The sequence below is a fragment of the Lissotriton vulgaris genome, chromosome 1_1, assembly GCF_964263255.1.
Source record: "Lissotriton vulgaris chromosome 1_1, aLisVul1.2, whole genome shotgun sequence".
NCBI classification, from domain to species: Eukaryota; Metazoa; Chordata; class Amphibia; order Caudata; family Salamandridae; genus Lissotriton; species Lissotriton vulgaris.
This window is the reverse complement of record NC_141685.1, coordinates 23,672,402-23,692,591: the sequence shown is the minus strand read 5'-3', so window position 1 is coordinate 23,692,591 and position 20,190 is coordinate 23,672,402. Positions and strand designations below refer to the sequence as shown.

Sequence of the window (20,190 nt, the reverse complement as noted above, 5' to 3'; positions counted from 1 at the left end):
TGAAAAAGCGTTTTTAGAACAGCCTGACCAACAGCTGCCTGCTGTTTGGAATGCACGTCTACACAGTAGTGCTTAGTGAAGGTATGTGTGGTAGACCATGTGGCTGCTCTACAGATGTCTTCTAAGGGAATGTTACCTAGGAAGGCCATAGAGGCCCCCAACTTCCTAGTGGAGTGGGCCCTTGGTGGGATAGTGAGAGTGTGCTTAGCTTTAGCATAACAGATCTGAATGCACTTTACTATCCATCTAGCAATCCCCGCTTTGGAGATTGCATTTCCCTTGTGTTGTGTGGCAAAAGCAACAAAGAGTTGTTTGGTTTTGCGGAAATCTTTTGTCCTGTCCACATAGTACATCAAGGCCCTTTTCACATCAAGAGTGTGGAGCATACGCTCCGCCAGCGTCTCTGGGTTTTGGAAAAACACCGGCAATTCAATTGTTTGGTTCATGTGGAACTGTGAGACTACTTTGGGTAAGAACTTAGTGTTAGTGCGGAGCACCACCCTGTTAGCATGTACCTGGAAGAAAGGTTCTTGGATGGTGAGCGCCTGCAGCTCGCTTACCCTCCGTAGCGATGTAATCGCTACTAAGAACGCAACCTTCCAAGTCAAAAACTGGAGCTCACAAGAGTGCAGTGGCTCAAAGGGAGGACCCATCAGCCTTGTAAGAACCACATTGAGGTTCCATTCTGGAGCTGGTGGAGTCCTTGGTGGAATGACCCTTTTGAGTCCTTCCAGAAAGGCCTTGATAGCAGGGACCTTAAAGAGTGACAGGTGCTGCCTATTCTGGAGGTATGCTGCCATAGCAGACAGGTGAATGCGGATGGAAGAGTACGCTAGATTACATCGATACAGGTGAAAAAGGTAACATATGATGTTTTGAATGGAAGCATCTAGCGGGTCAATGTCGTGGTTCACACAGTAGACGACAAACCTCTTCCATTTAGCCGCATAACAAGCTCTAGTAGTGGGCTTCCTTGCCTCCCGAATGATGTCCATGCAATCGGGAGGAAGATTGAGGTAGCCAAACTCTAGGACTTCAGGAGCCAGATCGCCAGGTTGAGCTGTTGCGGATCTGGGTGCTGAATGTCGCCATGGCTCTGCGTCAGAAGGCTGGGGGTGAGATGAAGCCTTTGATGCGGTACCCCGGAGAGTTCCAGAAACGTGGTGTACCATGGTTGGCGAGCCCACGTTGGAGCAACCAGGATGAGCGTCATCGAGTGTTGCCTGAGCTTGCGTGCCACCAGCGGTATCAGAGGTGCTGGGGGAAAAGCGTACGCAAATCTGCCTGACCAGTTCATCCACATCGCATTGCCCTGCGATTGGGGGTGTGGGAACCTGGCGGCGAAGCTTTGGCATTTTGCGTTCTCCTTTGTGGCGAACAGGTCTATCTCTGGATGACCCCACATCTGGAAGTACGGCTGGAGTACTGATGGATGTATCTCCCACTCGTGCATTTGATGGCTGTGCCTGCTGAGCAGGTCTGCCATCTGATTGTCCTTGCCTGGGAGGTGCTCTGCCATGAGGAAGATGTTCCTCTGAATGGCCCACTTCCACATGCTCTGAGCCAGATGAGACAGCTGTGGAGAGTGTGTGCCTCCCTGTTTCTGGATGTAGTACATGGCCGTCATGTTGTCCGTCCGGATCAACACGACCTTGTTGCACAGATGTACTTTGAACGCCTTTAAGGCCATGAAGATTGCCATCAGTTCCAACACATTGATGTGCATCTTCCTTTGCTGAAGTGTCCACAGTCCCTGCACAGTGTAGTGGAGTACATGCGCTCCCCATCCCTGGAGAGAGGCGTCCGTCGTCAGGATGATCTGTGGGACACGCTCTTGGAATGGTCGGCCCTTGCAAAGGTTTTGTGGATTCCACCAATGCAGAGAGTTGTACGCCCGACCGCTCACCAACACTAGGTCTGTCAGTTGCCCATGAGCCTGAGTCCACTGACGTGCAAGGCACTACTGAAGCGGACGCATATGTAGTCTCGCGTGCGGGACAATGGAGATGCAGGAGGCCATCATGCCTATCAACTGCATGAACACCCTCGCTGGAAGCGAGTGTTGGGGTCTGAATCGTTGGATCAGCGCCTGGATACTGGCGATTCTCACTGAATTCGGCTGCGCAGTGGCTGCCAAAGTGTTGATTGTCGCGCCCAGATACTGTCGCACGTGGGCGGGCTGGAGATGGGACTTTGGGTAGTTCAGAGAGAATCCCAGATCGTGCAGGAGGTGAATGGTGCGTGACACGTGGTCTACGCACTGCTGTTCCGTCTTTGCCTGAATAAGCCAATCGTCTAGGTATGGAAAGACATGGACGTGCTGGCGACGGAGATGCGCCGCCACAGTCGCTAGGCACTTTGTAAACACTCTCGGTGCCGTGGTGACCCCGAACGGCAGGACTCTGAACTGGTAATGCTGGTCTAAGATCTTGAATCTGAGATACCTTCTGTGGGAAGGATGCAGTGGAATATGAAAATAGGCATCCTTCAGATCCAGCGTTGCTAGGAAGTCCCCCTGTTGAAGCAGGGGAAGCACCTGCTGCAATGTGAGCATATGGAAGTGCTCCGAGTTGATGTACCAGTTCAGGGGCCTGAGGTCCAGGATCGGCCTGAGTGATCCGTCCTTTTTGGGGATCAGAAAATACAGGGAGTAAACCCCCGTTCCCCGTTCTTGCAATGGAACGAGCTCTATTGCCCCTTTTTGCAGCATGACCAGAACTTCTTGCTGCAACAAGGTCAAGTGCTCGTCGGACATAGCACGGCTTCTTGGAGGTATGTCCGGTGGGATGGACGTAAGTTCTAGACAGTACCCGTACTGGATAAGAGACCTCACCCACCTGTCCGTGGTGATGGATCTCCACGCCGGCAGGAACTGCTGGAGTCTCCCCCCGACAGGTGTCGTGTGATCGGGGGGAAGTGACAAGACGTCACTGCTTGTTGGTGGTGGTGGACCTGGATGCATTGTTTCCACGTCCCCTGCCTTTGATATTGTTGCCTCTGTAGCCACCCCTGCCCTTGTTGTTGTTATACGAGGACTGGGTGTTACCCTTGTAGTATTGTGTGGATTGGGATGCCTGTCCCCTCGAGGTGCCTCTTGAATTGGAGCGGCGAAAGGAACTACCCCGAAACTGCTGACTTTGCAAAGCCCCCATAGATTTAGCAGTTTCAGTATCTTTTTTCATCTTTTCTAGGGAGGCATCCACCTCAGGGCCGAACAGATGGTCAGGATTCACTGTTTGCCCCAATATTGTGGTTTGTATGTCGGGTTTGAACCCAGAAATTCGAAGCCAGGCATGACGTCTAAGTAACACACTTGTATTGATAGCCCTGGAGGCAGTGTCTGCCACATCTAGGGCACATTTGATGGATGCATTTGTAATGAGTTTACCCTCCTGAATGAGCATCTCCCCCGCCTCCTTATATTGGTCAGGCAAGTGTTGTAGGATGGCCTCTAATGTGTCATAATGGGCCCTATCATAACGTGCAAGCAGGGCTTGAGTGTTAGAGATCCTCCAGATGTTCGCTGCCTGTGCAGCAATGCGTTTGCCTGATGCCTCAAAGATCTTGGACTCTTTGTCCGGGGGAGGAGCGTCACCAGTAGTCTGCGAATTCGCCCTCTTTCGAGCGTTGGAAACCACCAGGGAGTCCAATGGCAAGTGTCCCTTAATATACGTGGGATCCGTGGGCGCCGCTTTATACTTCCTGTCGATGCGAGGATTGACCATGCGCGCCCGGGTGGGCTCCTTGAATACCTCCTGTGCATGCTTCAGCACCCCTTTAAGCATCGGTAGTGTTTTGACTTGTTTTTCGGCTACCGAGAAGGTGTCGACTAAGAAGTCCGCATCCACGGGGTCTGAGTGCAGTTCGACGTCATGGTTCGCTGCAGCTCTCTCTACTAATGCATTGAATGCCGCCGAGTCCTCTGTCGGGGACGTCTTTGCGGCGAAAAGTTGAGTGTCCTGACCCGACTGCGGGTCGTCTGTGTCGCCTCCTGCTGTCCAGGGCACCTGCTCCTCTTCCGGATCCGAGTATGCAGGATAGTTGTACTCGGCCTCTTCCTTGTCCACATCAGGCACGGGGGAATGGGCCGGCGAGTGTTCCAGGGCTTGTGGAGACAGAGGTTCCATCAGAGCCGAAGAGTCCGCAGAGTACCTTTTGTTCTTGAGTGGAATCCTAAAAGGTTCCAAGGCCGGCTCCGACGTAATCTTTCGTTTGAGGAGCGACAATTTTCCGGTGTTGGCGTCGATGATCCCCTCACGACGTTCCTCCACCGCAAGCGGCTGGAGCCGAAGCTTCGACACCACCAAGGCAGCCTTCGGCGTCAATAATTCCTGAGAGTGTCCGCTCTGCTTAGGCGCGAAGGCCTTCGGCGCCGACTTGGGAGGAAGGGTAAAACGAATGGGCGTTTGTTCCTTGGCAGGCTTAGGCGTGGGCCTAGGCACTACAGTGTCCTGGCTGGGAACCACAGTAGACTGTTGGATCCGCCTTAAGGATTCTCCCACCTTCTTTGTAAGGGACGCCGAGGGCTGAACCGTCTCGAGCGACTCTTCGTCTTCGAGAGCCCGGTCGCCGGTAGGCCTCTTCTTCGGTGCCGACGCCCCATGGCCTGGCGCACCGTCGGCGTGACGCTTCTTCGAAGCCGTCTTGGGGTCCGCGACCCCTTTCGATGCCGACGCAGCCGCGTCGGATGCCTTCACCTTCGGCGCCGACCCAGAGGGCTTCGGGTCGGCCATTTTGGCGCGGCTCTTCTGGTCGGCCATTTTGGCGTGGCTCTTCAAGTCGGCCATTTTGGGTTTCGTGGAAGTTGACGCCTCCTGAACCTTCTTCACCAACGCCACTTTCGGTTTCGGTTTCGCATCCGAGGGTGCGTGACCAGTTGGCTTCACTTTCGGTTTCTTTTTAGAAATGTCCGTGACCGGGCCCGGAGGCGGGGACGTAGGACTCATTGTTAGATCTTGGGTAAGGCCCGAAGGCGATCCCTCGACCTGGGCCGTATGATGGGGAGTAACCCCAGAGTCTGGTTGGGGATGCTCTTCCTCCGAGCTATCACCCATCGTGGCACAAGCCAGATCGTCGTCCCCTACCTCGTCGGAGGCTTCGTCGCAGGCCTCCTCATCCGCGTCGTAGGTCTCCTTCTCGGACGCGGGGCCAGGGTCCGACCCTTGTACGTCGTCCTCTCCCTCGACCGATTCCTGGAAGATGTCATCGGGTGGGGGTGCCGAAGCCGACAATTGAGCCTGGAGCCGATTAGCCCGGCAAATCTTTAAAGTCTTCTTACTTCTAAATTTCGAACACGCCATGCAGGTGTCTTCACGGTGATCCGGTGACAAGCATGTATTGCACACGGGGTGCACGTCGAGGTGCGAATATTTAGAATGACACAGCGGACACTTCTTGAATGGAGTCCGCTCCATAGCAAAGGGTGTAGTGTAGGCCCGTCCGCGTCGAAAGCACGTGGAAGGGCAGTAAGAGATAGGAGCTGAGAGTCAGTAAGAACCCCGAACGCAACTATACCGACGCCCAGCCTAAAGACCTTTTGGTCTCAAGTAAAAAGTAGAACAACTATCGGTTCCGACAGAGGGAACCGAAACACATCCGAACCCAATGGCGGAAAAAAACAATCTGGGGATGGAGGCGATGCCCATGCGCACTGTAGTCCAGGGGAGGAGCCACCTATCTCGTGATACTTCGAAGACTCTTCCAGGACAACAATGTGCAATCATCCGGACCCAACACTAGGTGGCGGACTATGCACAGATATGAATTCAGCAGCCCACATGCCTCGAACATAGCTTTATTCGATTTTAGACATATAAAATCACAAAAGCAGTCAGAATTCAAAAAGACATTTAAAAACATTGCATAGATTCTACATAAAACTGATTTACATATTAAAAAGTGCAAAGTACGCATTAAGATAAGCATCAAATAATCAAGATAAGATAGACATACATTATTAAAGCGGCCCTGCATAAATTAATGTAATACAAACTACTCTATTTAAAACGGGGTTTGGGCATTAATAGTTTTCCTAGCTCTTAGTATACTCTTTAAGTCACCAGCCATGACACCAATACAGTAATCACTTTCCAACAATTGCAAGTACAGAAACGCAGGTCGACATTGCCTCCAATTCCCTTTTCTCAGCAGTGGTATAATCCACCTAGATCTTTTCTTTAAGTAAAATTTGTACAACAAAATCACGTGGATAGATGATTGTGGGGAAAGTTCATCGCAGGGACATAAGCATAACTCTCTAGACCAATTATTCCTTTTCGGATAGCTAGTCAGTCGGTGAAATGTTCTGAACCTGAAACGCGTTAAAACAGATCTGTCATATCCCCCTGTCAAGCGTAAGAGACAAGGTTGAATGTCATATGTTTGCTCATTACCAATACTAGCCTGTTGTTCTCAAGGTGAGACATGCAGATTGTTTTAAATTCTTTCCGACAGATAGACTTTAAGGAATCTGGTAAAGTAAAATAATCTGGGCACCCAAGATCAGGTAATTTTTGTTGCATGTTCCAATTTCATGGAGTCTCACAAAATGTTTCTGTTTAAATCTGTGGAATCTGACATCCAAATTCGGTGCAAAAGTAACACAGGTTGTATCGTAATTACACTGAAGATAAATGGGTCCCCCAGTTCAATATTATTAAAAACAGGAGAACAGGACATGCTAAAATGAATCTTAAAGACGCGTTTTCAACATATTGGATAGGAGAACAATCCTGAAAGCCCCAAATTCCTGCCCCGTATGTAGCTATGCTTACACATTTTCCCTTGTAAATCTTTAAGAGAATTTCAGGGGGCCTTTTACCAAGTTTTTTAAAGAAGTTTACTAAAGCCGCTGTCGATTTCATAAAAAGAAGGCTACTACTCCTAATTGCCTGTGACTAGAAGCAGGTCCGGTTAAAAAGAACACCCAAATAAGTAAATGTGTTTGGGAATCTATTCTGGTTTCACCCACAGAATACCCACATAGATACTACTACTTTTTTGCTTTCCCCGCCCACAGGACAAATTAAAAGGTTTCTTAGCGTTCACCTTTAATCCGAGTTCATTCATAAAACCGGTATAAGCAGCGAGTGCCTTTTGTAGCCCTATCTGTGTGTGTGCCATTAGTACTGCATTGTCCGCGTAGATAAGGGAGACTATCGGGCGTTTGTTGACATAAGGTGGGTCCCTGGAATTTGACACCAATTCCTGCTCCAAATCGTTTGTATAGAGTGAACAGGAATGGAGCCAAAACACAGGCTTGCCTAACTCCCCTCTCTACTTTGAACGACGCAGTACATTCCCCTTTCATTCATTTCATTAGCAAAATCAGGGGCTGTCTGCAAGACGTGGCCAAGTGGATGAACACAAACAAACTTAAAATGAACGCGAGCAAAACGGAGGTGCTATTCTTTGGTAACCCCAAACATCCCCCTCCGGATCTGTGGTGGCCAACGGAAATGGGCCCTGCCCCATCTCCCAGCCCCCATGCAAAAAATCTAGGAGTAAAATGGGATGAGAAGTTGTCTTTCTTGCCGCATATACAACAGCTCACCACGGGCTGCCTGCATAAACTCAAAAATTTGCGGAAATTTCTGCCTTTGCTACCAGTCGAGTGCCGGAAAACGGTTGTCCACGCAACAATCACCTCTCGACTCGATTACTCTAATGGCCTCTATCTTGGTCTACCTAAATATGCGGTGCAACACTTACAAATCGTGCAGAATGCGGCTGCGAGATTAATAAAACGGGTCCCTTTTAGGCAGCATATCTCTCCGCATCTGCACGAGCTGCACTGGCTACCAGTGGCAAGCAGAATTAAGTTCAAAGTGTTAACCCTGGCTTTCAGAGCGCTAAAAGGCACATGTCCAAATTATCTGAAACTCCGACTTCCCCGCTACCACCAAAAACGTGAGCTACGCTCAAACTCCCTACTCAAGCTAACTGTACCGCACATAAGGAAAGCGAGACTTGGAGGCAGATCCTTTTCGGCCGGCACGGCGAAACTTTGGAATACCCTGCCTCCTGCCATCCAATCCGCCACGTCAGAAGCAAGCTTTAGGAAACTCCTAAAAACCTGGCTTTTTACGCAATAATCCTGCCCCCCTTCCTGACTACTTACTCTTGTTGTGGGACTCGCTAGCGCCGGGACACCTCCCCAGAGGTAGCTGTTCGCGCTCAATAAATTTCTGTATTATTATTATTATTATAAAGGATCTTGGCTTTTGCCCCGATGTACAGTTGTCTTAAAAACTGTACTAGTGCCGAATCTACCTTTAAATCGGTCAAAATATCCCACAACTTATTGTGAACGACACAGTCGAACGCAGCTGTGAGGTCAACAAAAGTCAGGTAAAATCTCCACGCTTTAGCCTGTGTGTATTTTCCAATTAAAATACTGATATTAAGGACCTGCTCATTTGTGCATAAACCTGATCTGAAACCATATTGCACATCACTTAAGATGCTATTTTCTTCAGCCCACGTCTGAAGTCGATCTAATACTATTCTGCACGCAATCTTCATCAAATAATCTAATAGGGAGATGAGGCGATAACATGCGTGATTTTCCCGATCTCCTTTTTTTACAAATTGGCACGATATGACCAGGTAGTGATAAAACCTTTTGCACAACATGCATGAGAAGAGCCCATGTTAACAATGGGGACCATTGAGATGGAATCGATTTAAACAAATCGATTGGCACCCCATTCTGGCCTGAGGCCTTGCTGGCTTTTATTGCAGCTAATACATCTTTGTGTGTGATAGAAAAATCCATTGGGCAATACCCCCTTCCAAATGGTCCCTCAACTCTGTTTCCATCTTAGAATTATAAACAGAGGAGAAAAAATCTACCCACGTTTTCTCATCTATTGCAACTTCTATTGTGGGGGCATCAGATTTGTTCATAAAAAATGGCGCTTTCACAGCCCGCCAGAACAAGGAGCTATCTTTGCTCAAAGAGGCCTCATGGAGGGTATCCCTTGATTTTTCTTTAATTTCTTTTTTTCGTAGTCTCCTTGCCTCATTATAGAGCTTCCTGCATCTTCTAACTTCCTCCTTGTCTCTCACTGCCTTGTGAAGGGCCTCTTTAAAATTTGTATATGCTTTTCTACATCTCGAGTCAAACCACACATTCTTACGAGCATGTGTGCCCCTGCTCTCCACATGCAGCAAATTTTTGGAGGATAATCAAGTTTATTGAAATTTTAAAGCACAAATTCATAGTGGCATCACAATCAAACAGAGTACCATAGACTCGATACATGTGTATAGCGACAAAGATCGGCAAATCAAGTAGCTGGGTAAATTCATACAGAGGGTTAACCCAGAAGACAGACAGCCCATATCCACTCTTCAAGAGCTCAGGTTGAACCACTTGCCCAATATCTTTTGAAAGAGCTCAGGGCAGCCCCGGTCTCAGAAGCGGGGCTCCTCCTGAGTACCACACCAGTCTACCCCCGCCACCACCTCCGCACAGTCGGGGGCTTAGCCTGGGACCACAGCGCCGCTATGTCTCGCTTCACCACTGCCACCGCTGTCCCGAGGAAATGCTTGTCGGCCCGAGAGCCGCCCAGGCCATCGAACACACCTAAAATCAAGCGCAAGGGGTCATGGGGAACGGTCCACCCCAGGGTCTGTGAGAGCTCCAACCCAGAATGAAGCAAGGGTAGGGCACTGCCACACCATATGATAAAAATCTGTGGGGGCATGGTTGCAAAGCCCGCAGGCTGGTGAGAGGCATAGTAGGGCTTTATGTAGGCGCTCTGGGGTGAGATAAGCCCCGTGCAAGTAGTAAAGTTGGACTAAGCGCAGCTTCGATAAGGTCAACAGGGCCTTAGGGGCCATAAAGACGTCCCTCTAATCCGCCTCCTCTAAGGGACCCAGCAAACCCTCCCAACGGACTCGCAGCGCGTCCAAGGTCACAGGGTTATTGTTCACAAGGGAACAGTTTATCCGGGCGACCCAGCCCCTGCCCAAATTCCCCATCACCGGGGCCTCAAGGGGACTAAACTCGGGAAGGGAGAGGGTAGGTGACCCCCCCTGGGGGTGCCTGAGCTGCAGGTATTTGTAGAACTGGGAGGGGGAGTGAAAGTGGCGCTGTTGCAGGTATGCGAATGTTCTGATATGGTCCCCCACCCAAAAGTCCCAGAGAAGCGAGATCCCATCAGTGGAAATCCCGGAGAGATGAGCTTTCCTGCAGCCATGTGCCATGCCATAGGGGGGTCTGCCTAGTAAGCGTCCGATCCCACATCGTGTGGCGCAAACCAGTGCGCCAAGCCAGAGGGACCGACCGAGTGATGGGGGGCAGTTCTCGCGGCATGGGGGACCCATATAAGTAGGCCTGGAGTTGCAGAAAGTCCATCACCTGAAGTTCCACTTGATACGCCGGGTCGGACCAGCCACCGTGAACCAATCGTGAACCACAATAAGTTTTGTGGCAAGGTATTAGAGATGAAGGTTAGTGACACCTAGAACTCTGTCATAAGGAGGTATTCGGCAGTGTACCAAGGACATACGTGATCTCCCACCCCCAACATAAAAATGGGTGAGAACACCGTCAAACTCTCAAAACCAGGTCGCCGATAGGTGAAAGGAAATGTTCTGCAGAATGTACAAAAACGGGGGAGGACCATCATCTTGAAAAGGGCACGTCTGCCAAGGGGATCAGGGGGAAGGGTTTGCCATTTCTTAAGGTCCGCCCTAGCCTTGGTGATTAGAGTTGTGATGTTCAGGGCCCACTCAAGCTCTGGAAGCAGGGCAACCCAAATCCCCGGGTACTTGAAGAATTGCCTGCGCAAGGGGATGGTTGTCTGCCAGTCGAAACAGGCACAGGATGGGCGGAGGGGAACCAGGGGGGACTTCGCCGGGTTGACCGAAGGCCTGAGGTTTGTTCGAAAGCTGAGAGAACCTCCAAACAGCAGCAAGTTTTTAATAGTTGTTGTAGTTTGGGAAAATTAACTCAGTATCAGTTCGTGAGAGCTAGCTTCATCCAAACAGTTTCATATCTATTTGTACGCGCTAGTGACAATTTGTTTGTTAAGCTCCTGCGGGTCTTGGCTCGACCATCGCAGCATGTAACCATTCTGTCTTCCTATTTCGACGTTCTGGGTCCACACTACTTGGTTACTGCGTTTACGATCTAAAATTGTTGGGAAGGTGAGGTTGATGCTATGGGCCAAGTGATTGCTTAAAACATATTTGTGTATTTGATAGCCCTTGATATAGTGAGCGTATCTATTAGGAGTGATTCTAAAACCTATTGTGGATTCTAAAGCCCTACCTATAAAGGTATGCCCGAAATCCACCTTAGGTGAGCATAGGCAGTTCGCAAAGTCGAGATCATGTGAAAATAGGATCTCATTCAACATGTCACCACTCTCGTTATGCACAAAGTGGATCAAATGATCGTCATCCTCTAGTGTTAACCCACATGTGCCTAACCCGTCTAACAGACACAACCCGACATTAAAATCACCTCCCAATATTGTGATCGTTTCAACATCTCTATTTACGTTCAGAATGCTAATACTGTGGCTAAGTTTCTTCAGTATTTCACCACGCAGATCTTTTTTTACATTGTTATAAAAATTAATAACATTCAAAATACATTTGCCATCTACCTGGACTGCTACAATTTGATAATACATTCCTGATTTGCTCATCTCTATCTTTAAAGCCCCAATAAGATTTGATACATATACACAAATTCCCCCCTTTGGTCTTCCACATATTGAGTGAATTGCAGGAGTATGAAGTGTCTTTAATCCGTTTATATGCACTTCCTCTACCACTCAGGTTTCTTGTAGGCATAATATGTCAAATTTATTAATAAAATCCCCCATACTATATTGTCCACCTAATGTTTGATGCCTGCTATGTTCCAAAAGAGAACACTTAGGGGGAGATGTAGGTGGCTAAATACCGGTCAGTAACGCCGAAATTCACAGAATTTCTGCGTTACCGACCATTATTTAGACATGTACAATGTAGGTAACACCAAACGCCATCACAAATAAGGAATTGGTAAAAATAAGGGAAAACAGTTACCAATTCCTTAATTTGCGATTAGCAGACATCAAAACCCCCAAATACCGAATCGCTAAATAAGAAATCCTTAAAAACCAGTAATTCCGATTGTTCAATTTTTTCTGCATTTAGGAGTTACTAATTACCATGGAATCAAAGCAGGTGGTAATCAGGTGCACTGCATTTAAACAGCCCCAAATTGCAACAGTGTGAACACAATGGCAATCCTCTACGTCATTGCAAGGTGGCTACGTATGCAAGCAGCAGGACAGAGGATCTGGAGACGGGAGGAGGGCGTGTACAGACAGCGCATTACACTGTTCCAACTGACTGAGGCTAAAATCCATGAGAGGTACAGGCTAGACCCCCAAACCATCCTAGACTTGATATGGGACCTGCACCCACCCCTGGAGCATCAGACACCAAGGGGGCAAGCTATACCAACACATGTTCAGGTGCTCTGTAGCCTGCCCCTACTTGCATCAGGTAGTTACCAGGGGGTGACAGCTGTGGCAGGTGGTGTCACAGAGTTGCCTGTCCCATCTTTTCTAAACTTTCCTGGATGCCATGATGCAAAGAATGCATCACTACATTTGCTTCCCCAGCACACAGACGGAACTGCAGAAAACAAAGATGGATTTTTACCAAAAGGCACAGTTCCCACATGTTATAGGGTGCATTGATGGGACAAGCTTTAGGCTTGTTTGTTGTGGAGGGTGCGGACGCTACCTTCTTCCGGGTTCTTCCCGGGGCCGGCCATTGATTGGTGGAGTGTGTCTGGGAGGCGGTGCTGATCGCTAGCACGGAGCCTTCAAAGTCCCAGTGTTTCAAGAGCTCTACTTGATAACACACGCTTCAATTTATGCTGAGAGCGCGACTGAAACGCTTGTAAGCAGAAAACGCTATGTGAAATTAATTGAAGAACACATGTAGCGCGAGCAAAGTATTTTAATTCTTGCATTCAAATTTAATTTTTAAACTCCTTGTTGCCTTTTAATTTGTACACAGCCCACAAACCTTTCACTGGCGTTTGTCGCCCCTGCTACCCCGGTCCACCGCAAGCTTTAGGCTTGTTTGTTGTGGAGGGTGCAGGGCGCTACCTTCTTCCGGGTTCTTCCCGGGGCCGGCCATTGATTGGTGGAGTGTGTCTGGGAGGCGGTGCTGATCGCTAGCACGGAGCCTTCAAAACAATGACAAAGCCTAAGACGCGCAGCGATGACGCGCAGCACCCGCGCCGAAGACACGCCTAAGACTAGCCCGTCTGTGCCCGTCCGGGCCAGGACAGGGCACAGGGCAGAGGGCCATGCTCCTAAAGTCAACCCTATACAGGCACTGTCTCCAGCCCAGATAATGGCTCTGCGCCCTGTACCAGACCCAAAATGTGCTTTACTTGCCATTCCACACTCGGGAACAACTGCCTGTCCTCACTGTAGTTACACTATCACGTCCTTCCAACCATATCCCCCTCGCAGAATCAGACGTAGCAAATTACACAAACAATTGCCCCCCACTAATGACAATTGCCTATTTTACAGTATTAACTGTTGTTCCCTGCCCATGCACAGATTGGACATTTTCGACCTCTTAGTGGATGAAAAACCTAATGCGCTATTTCTTACGGAGACATGGCTGCACGCAGGCTCTGACCCTGACATAGCGACGACCCTTCCCCCCCAACTATGCGATCTTGAGGATGGATCGAACCCGAAAAACAGGGGTGGAATCGCCATTGTTTACGACAAAAAACATACATGCACCCTCGAGCCATTAACAATTCCCGAGTGCGAAGCTGCCCTCTTTAAACTCTGCTTGAATCCCAACTTCACATTTTCAGGCATTCTTATGTACCGGCCACCTGGAAGCTGCGCTAAATGGGCCGCCGAGTTGGCCAACTACATCACCCCTTTTCTCTTGGCAACTAAAAATTTCTCCATTATTGGAGATCTAAATATTCACTTAGAGGATAAATCTAATACAACTAGTGCAAATCTGTTAAAAGATCTTATCACACTAAACATCCATCTCCTAAATTCAGGACCTACGCACAAGGCAGGACATTTATTAGATCCAATCCTCACAAATTTCTCACAACTTACCTGGAAAGACTCCACGCCGGTCTGTTGGTCTGACCATTTTTTAATTAAGTTCACTCTCATACCACTTACTACCTCCATTGATCATAAGATTGTACCGACTAAGCCCAAAATAAATTGGAAATCCTTAGATATTTCAAAACTAAACTTGGCTTAAATCCACCTAAAAAGAACACTACTATGGAGAGCATTGCTAATGCTACTCAATTATGGCTTACCAATGCAGTAGAATCCTGTATACCCACTCTTAAACACAAGGGCAAGGTACATCGCCCTCCTGCCCCATGGTTCAATGACTCACTGAAAGGGGAAAAAACAAAATGTAAAGCTCTTGAAAGAGCGTGGCGCAAGGATTTTGACCCTGACAAAAAAAACAGGTATAATACTGCGAGGAATCTCTATCACACCGCATGTAGGAAAGCATGTGCTACATACGTTGCTGAAACCATAACAGGAGCTGCAAACAAAGCTAAAACTTTGTTTAACACAGTCAAAGACCTGGCGGGTGGGCAGATTACTGCCCCACCACGCCCTCTCAGTGAGAAGCAATGTCAAGATTTAGCCCAATTTTTCTCAGATGAAATTGACAAGCTAATCATTGAGATTGATAAGAACAACTGCAACACCACCTCTACGGAAAATTGGGAATACAATCCCATTATAAATCAAACCCTACAAAATTGGCCACCCATTACAACTGATACCCTCACTTCCCTCTTGAAATCAATCAAATCTGGTTCTCCACATGACCCTATCCCTGTCAATATAATAAAACTTCTTGAAACTCCTGCTCTTAATATTATTGCAGATACCTTAAATTCATCTCTAGAGCTAGCCACAGTTCCTCCCCTATGGAAGCACGCCATAGTGACCCCACTGTTTAAAAAACCTACAGCTGACCCGGAACAACCAGCCAATTACAGACCTATATCACTCCTTCCTGCGTTTTCCAAATGTCTGGAAAGACATGTACACACAGCCCTCACCCGTTTTTCTGATGATAATGCCCTCCTTCACCCCACCCAATCTGGTTTTCGAGCAGGTTTCTCCACGGAGACTGCTCTGTTAGGAATTTCTGAAACCATCAAAAAACTCCTCGACGACGGTCAAAAGGTTGCGCTTATTTTACTTGACTGAAGCGCAGCCTTTGACACTGTCGCACAATAGACTACTTGCCACACTGGAAAAGAGTGGAATCGGTGGAATGGCACTGCAGTGGATCAGATCTTTCCTGAGCCAACGTACATATCAAATTGCATCTGCCACCGCAAGCTCGGGAAACTTCAACTCCCCTCATGGGGTTCCACAGGGCTCCATTCTTAGTCCGCTCTTCTTCAATTTATATCTGAGACCCCTGGCAGATTTAGTGGAGAAAGCTGGACTCACTTTTATGACGTACGCACAAATTGTCTTTTCACTATCTGAACCCCAATCTTCATCGTCGTCTTCTCTCAAAAATGGTCTTCTGAACATCTTCAACTGGATGTCAACTAACCAGTTAAAATTAAATGGAAACAAGACGGAGATCCTCCTTCTGGGCAAACAGCCAGAGCTCTGGAATATATCAGACTGGCCTACACAGATGGGTGATCTTCCAACGCCAGTGACCCATGCAAGAAATTTGGGAGTAATTCTAGACAACACCCTGTCCATGAAGCAACAGGCAAGCAAAGTAGTGGGTCTCTGCTTCACCATTATCAAATGGCTCAAGAAGATTCTGTGGATGCTGCCGGTCCCTATGCAAAAAACAGTAGTCAATGCCTTAATTACATCCCGGCTTGACTACGGGAACATCCTGTACTTGGGGGCAAATAAAGCAGTCATAAAAAGACTACAACTAGTTCAAAACACGGCTGCCCGACTTCTCTGCCACATCCCCAAAAATACTAGCGTGTCCCCTTACTTACGGAAACTGCATTGGTTGAAGGTAGAAAATCGTATCAGATTTAAGGCCTTAAACTATATGTTTAAAATTAAATCAGGTACTGCCCCGAAATATCTTCAGACACTTGCACTTCCCTATGTCCCTACAAAAAACTTACGGTCCCTATCAGCTGTAAAGTTCTACGTGCCAAGATTCAAGCTTTCCAGGATGGGAGGAAGATCCTTTTCCCACCTGGGCCCCACTATATGGAACTCACTTCCATTTCACATACGAAAGGAGGGAAGTCTCTCCAAGTTCCGTAAAGCGATAAAAACCTGGTTGTTCGATCAGTAACCTGAATCTGCCAGCTATACTCGTCCATCTATGATGCTGTGTTCTCAGGCGCCGGGAAACCCTTTTTGGGTAGCTGTTGCGCCATACAAGCTTAAAAAATAAATAAATAAATCATACCAATCTGCCCTCCTGCAGCTACAGAGTACATATACCGGAACCGCAAATCTACACATTCCATCAACGTGCAGATGATATGCGATGCGGACCACATCATTACTGACCTTGTAACCAAATTTCCAGGGAGTATCCATGACTCCAACATATTAAGGAACAGTGGGATCTACACACGCCTGGCTGGGGGTGAATTTGGAGAAGGATACTTGCTAGGTAAATCAATGTGACACACCCTGATGTATGTGTTGGTGACTTATTAATGGCACTTCCTTGCTCACTTAGGTGATAGCGCATATGCCGTGCATGCATGTATCCTGACTCCATACCTCAACCCATCCACCCCAAGTGAGAAAAGATACAATGTGGCACATAGAACTACGCTCAACATTGTGGAGAGCATATTTGAACTCTTAAAAGACAGGTTCCGCTGCCTCCACAAAAGTGGAGGTGCACGTCAGTACCACCCATCATCTGCTGAACAATAATAGCAACATGTGCCATGCTGCATAACCTTGCCACAAAGAAAGGAACAGTAGTGGAACTAACTGACTCCTAGAACGAGGGTGAGGATTGTCCACAGCAAGAGCACAGAGGAGCAGGCGCGGCAGCAGCACCAGATGGGAGATACAGACGGGCTGAGATCACACGCAACTATTTCTGAGTAAGTAAGGAGACACAGCCAGTTACTGTAATTGTGTGACTGTGTTTTATTAGCATAGCACACTGACACAACATGAAGGGCTTAACATGCCAGGCCAATATGCAATGCTGATTACAAAGGCGAAATGGGTTACATCACCCATTTCGCAATACCATGTGATGGCTGGCATTACTTCCTGCGCCCACGTGCAGCACTGCTGCGTTCCCTGGGCACACTGACCTCACTGGCAGTCTGTCCTGTGGCAGCACTGTGCCGTTCGCTGTGCCTTCTGGACTCTGTTATAGGGGGTGTGATGCTACTGCGGCTAGTTGTCTCTTCACTATCACCCCCATCACCTGTACCTGTAGTGGCTATCCGGGCTGTCTGTAGCCTTTCCAGTGCACTGGTCATTCTGACCAGCCCCCTTGCCATGTCACGGCTGCAGTGAGCCATCTCCTCCTGCATGGCCATCGAGCGCCTGCAGAGCAGAAAGGTGGCAGTGGCGAGGCGGTTTATCGCCTTAGTGGAGTTGTCAAGTTCCCGTCTCCACCTGCGCCTCGCCAAACGGTCCTCATCCAGCCTCACTGCCTTGGACATGTCCCTCACGCAATCAGCCACAGTGTTGTTCATGCTGCTGATGCCTGTCTCGATTTGCAGCATGGGTCTATTCATGTGTAACATTGGACGTGGTACTGATCTTATTGCTTTGCCTTGCAGGCGCTGCACCTTGAGCATGTGCCCCTCAAGACCAGCAAATACACGTTGATCTTCGCCCTGTGAAACTGGGCTGACTGCCCTTGCTCTGCGGCGTCTGGCACCTGTGTGGGCGTGCTCGGTGGGGGCTTGTGCGCCTGCACTGTTGGCATCCTCTGCCGCCTTGGACTGTTGGCCTCCCATGCTGTCTTCCTCGCACACCTCCATCTGCTGGAGGCTAGCCACAGTATGCCTCCTGGCTCTCGGTGGTGGTGGCAGTGGTGATGCTGGTGATGGTGGTGTTGGTGATGGTGGGGTATGTTCTGCAGGTGACAAGTCCTCCTCCTGTCTTATCTCCCTCCTGGGTGCCTTTCCCGTGTCCCCTTCTGCAGCCCTGCGTGATGGCTCGCCTGTGGAGACAGAATGTACATTTGCTCACTTGTCTAGCAGCATTTGCGTAATAATACATTTCATGACTGGCAATCAAACTGACTGTCATCTGCTTGCTAATTGCCGAAGTGTGTCACATGCCTTTGGGTTCAGTGGACTAACTGCTATGATATGTGTTACTTCTGACCACATCTCCCACAATGAATTGCAGGTTAGTAGTAAAACATGTGCTGGAGCGGGATTCATACTGCCTCATTGGGGATTGAGGTTAGGGAGTGGGGGGCACAGCATGCGGTGCATGCACCTTACCTTGCCTGTTGCCACTCTGGCTGAGCTATCTGCATTCCCAATCCCACTCACACTCTCCGCTGGAGTGTGCAGTTGGTGCAGGTGCTGTGTTTCCCCCTCCACCTGCCTGGTTGGCTTGCTTCATTCTCTCTGCCAGCCTCTCCTTTGCGCGCTTCCTGAGGTCATGCCGGTGTTTTTTAAGTTCTTCAATGGAGCGCTGGGTGACTCTGATGGCATTAATCCTTTCTGGAGGACCAGCCATATCTGCCCCTTCTGCAGGGAATTCTTACCAAACAGTTTGCCATGGTCCTTAGTAACCTCCTCAATAAGGACAACCAGCTCCCTCTCACTATCCATATCTTGGTTGTGATGTCAGCAAAAACTAGGAAATGTTGCTCCTGGGTTGTTAGCTGTGCTCCCTGCCTCTCCAACAGCTTCAGGATCAGTGCAGCTGCATGGTTGTGGCCACTTCCTGGTCGTGAGGTCATGAGGAAACACAGGATTGGCTGATTCAACAATTTCCGATTTTTTAAAATACTGAATAGCTAATTACCGAATCTGTATTAAGGAATCAGTGATACCGATTCTGTAATGGGGAATCAGTAATTTTTTTTGCGATTTTTATGAAATCGCTAAATATTACCGATTGTTACAGAATCAGTAATTTTTACCGAATTATTACCTACATCAGAAATACCGACTTCTTAATAGCGAATCTGTAAAATTCGCTATTAAGGACTCAGTATTTCAGTATTACTTACATCTGGCCCTAACTGATTTGGGTGAAGTTGGTCCATCGACAGAATCAGTCATAACAATACATTCCGGCCCAGAAATCAGTCCTGGTGAGGAGATTCTATTACCCCCCCCAGATTTGTCTCAACCCTACTTAGATGTGCCAGCTCAGGAATTTCTTCACCAGGTATAATGTTAGGCCTCAATTCACTTGTGGGGGGGAGCTATATTGGCATTCATCTTGACAATGTTTGGTTTTTCAATTTCATAACCTTTATCATGTACCTTGTAATCAGAACTAGTAGATAGTGATTCATTATCACTCAGGGATTGAAGAGGCCCAAATCTATTAGCCACCTCTATGTTGTAAGCTGGGTAGTCAACGAACTGTCTAAAAGGATGGTTACTATTTTGTTGAGCTAAAGGATTGGGTTGATAGAAAAAAGCTAAAGGAAGGACATTTATACTTGTATGTGTGATACTTGTGTCTTGGCAACTTAGCAAGATTTCCTTAACTAGGGATTGTGAACCTTGTGAGAGGACAAAACAGTTGCCTTAAAAAGTTTTCTACTATCTCCAACCCAGCCTATTCTCCTGACCATGTAAACTCTCGGAACATATCTCTTGTTAGTCCAATTCTACTCCCCAGGTAGTGTATAGTTGTATTCCTTAATGTCATCCAGGTTTCTTTTTCCTCTGTTGCTAGAACTGGGACGTTAGCTAAAATGACCAAATAAGGGGTGGCTGCCGGAGGTAAGTTAAGGGTCTGCGGTCTCCTTACATTCTTTGTAGCACTATTGTGCATCAAATGTGTCCCTGTTTTTACCTCGCCCTCCTCGCTCCCACTCCCGCCTAGATAGTGTCCTGGTCTTCCTGTCCTGGTTTGACTAAGAATATCTCTGCTGGTTGGTACAGGGTTGTGAGTGATTCCTTCCGGGTTAAAGTGTGTCCCAGGCCCCAGTCCCTTCACTCCTAACTCTTTCTCCTGTCTG

The 20,190-nt window shown here is 48.2% G+C and overlaps 1 protein-coding gene across 2 annotated transcripts in view; it reads right to left on the bottom strand.

Moving 5' to 3' along the window:
- LOC147737009 (uncharacterized) overlaps positions 1-20,190 on the bottom strand; it is an 82,594-nt gene that overhangs the window by 15,074 nt on the left and 47,330 nt on the right. Inside the window, exon 6 of one of the 2 annotated variants that reach the window (XM_086957202.1) lies at positions 17,140-18,195. The exons of the other annotated variant lie outside the window; for it this stretch is intronic. Within the exon in view, the coding sequence (XP_086813328.1) occupies positions 17,282-18,195 (914 nt within the window). The 3' untranslated portion in view covers positions 17,140-17,281. Of the gene's footprint in view, positions 1-17,139; positions 18,196-20,190 lie in introns of those variants that run through there. 2 annotated transcript variants of the gene reach the window in all.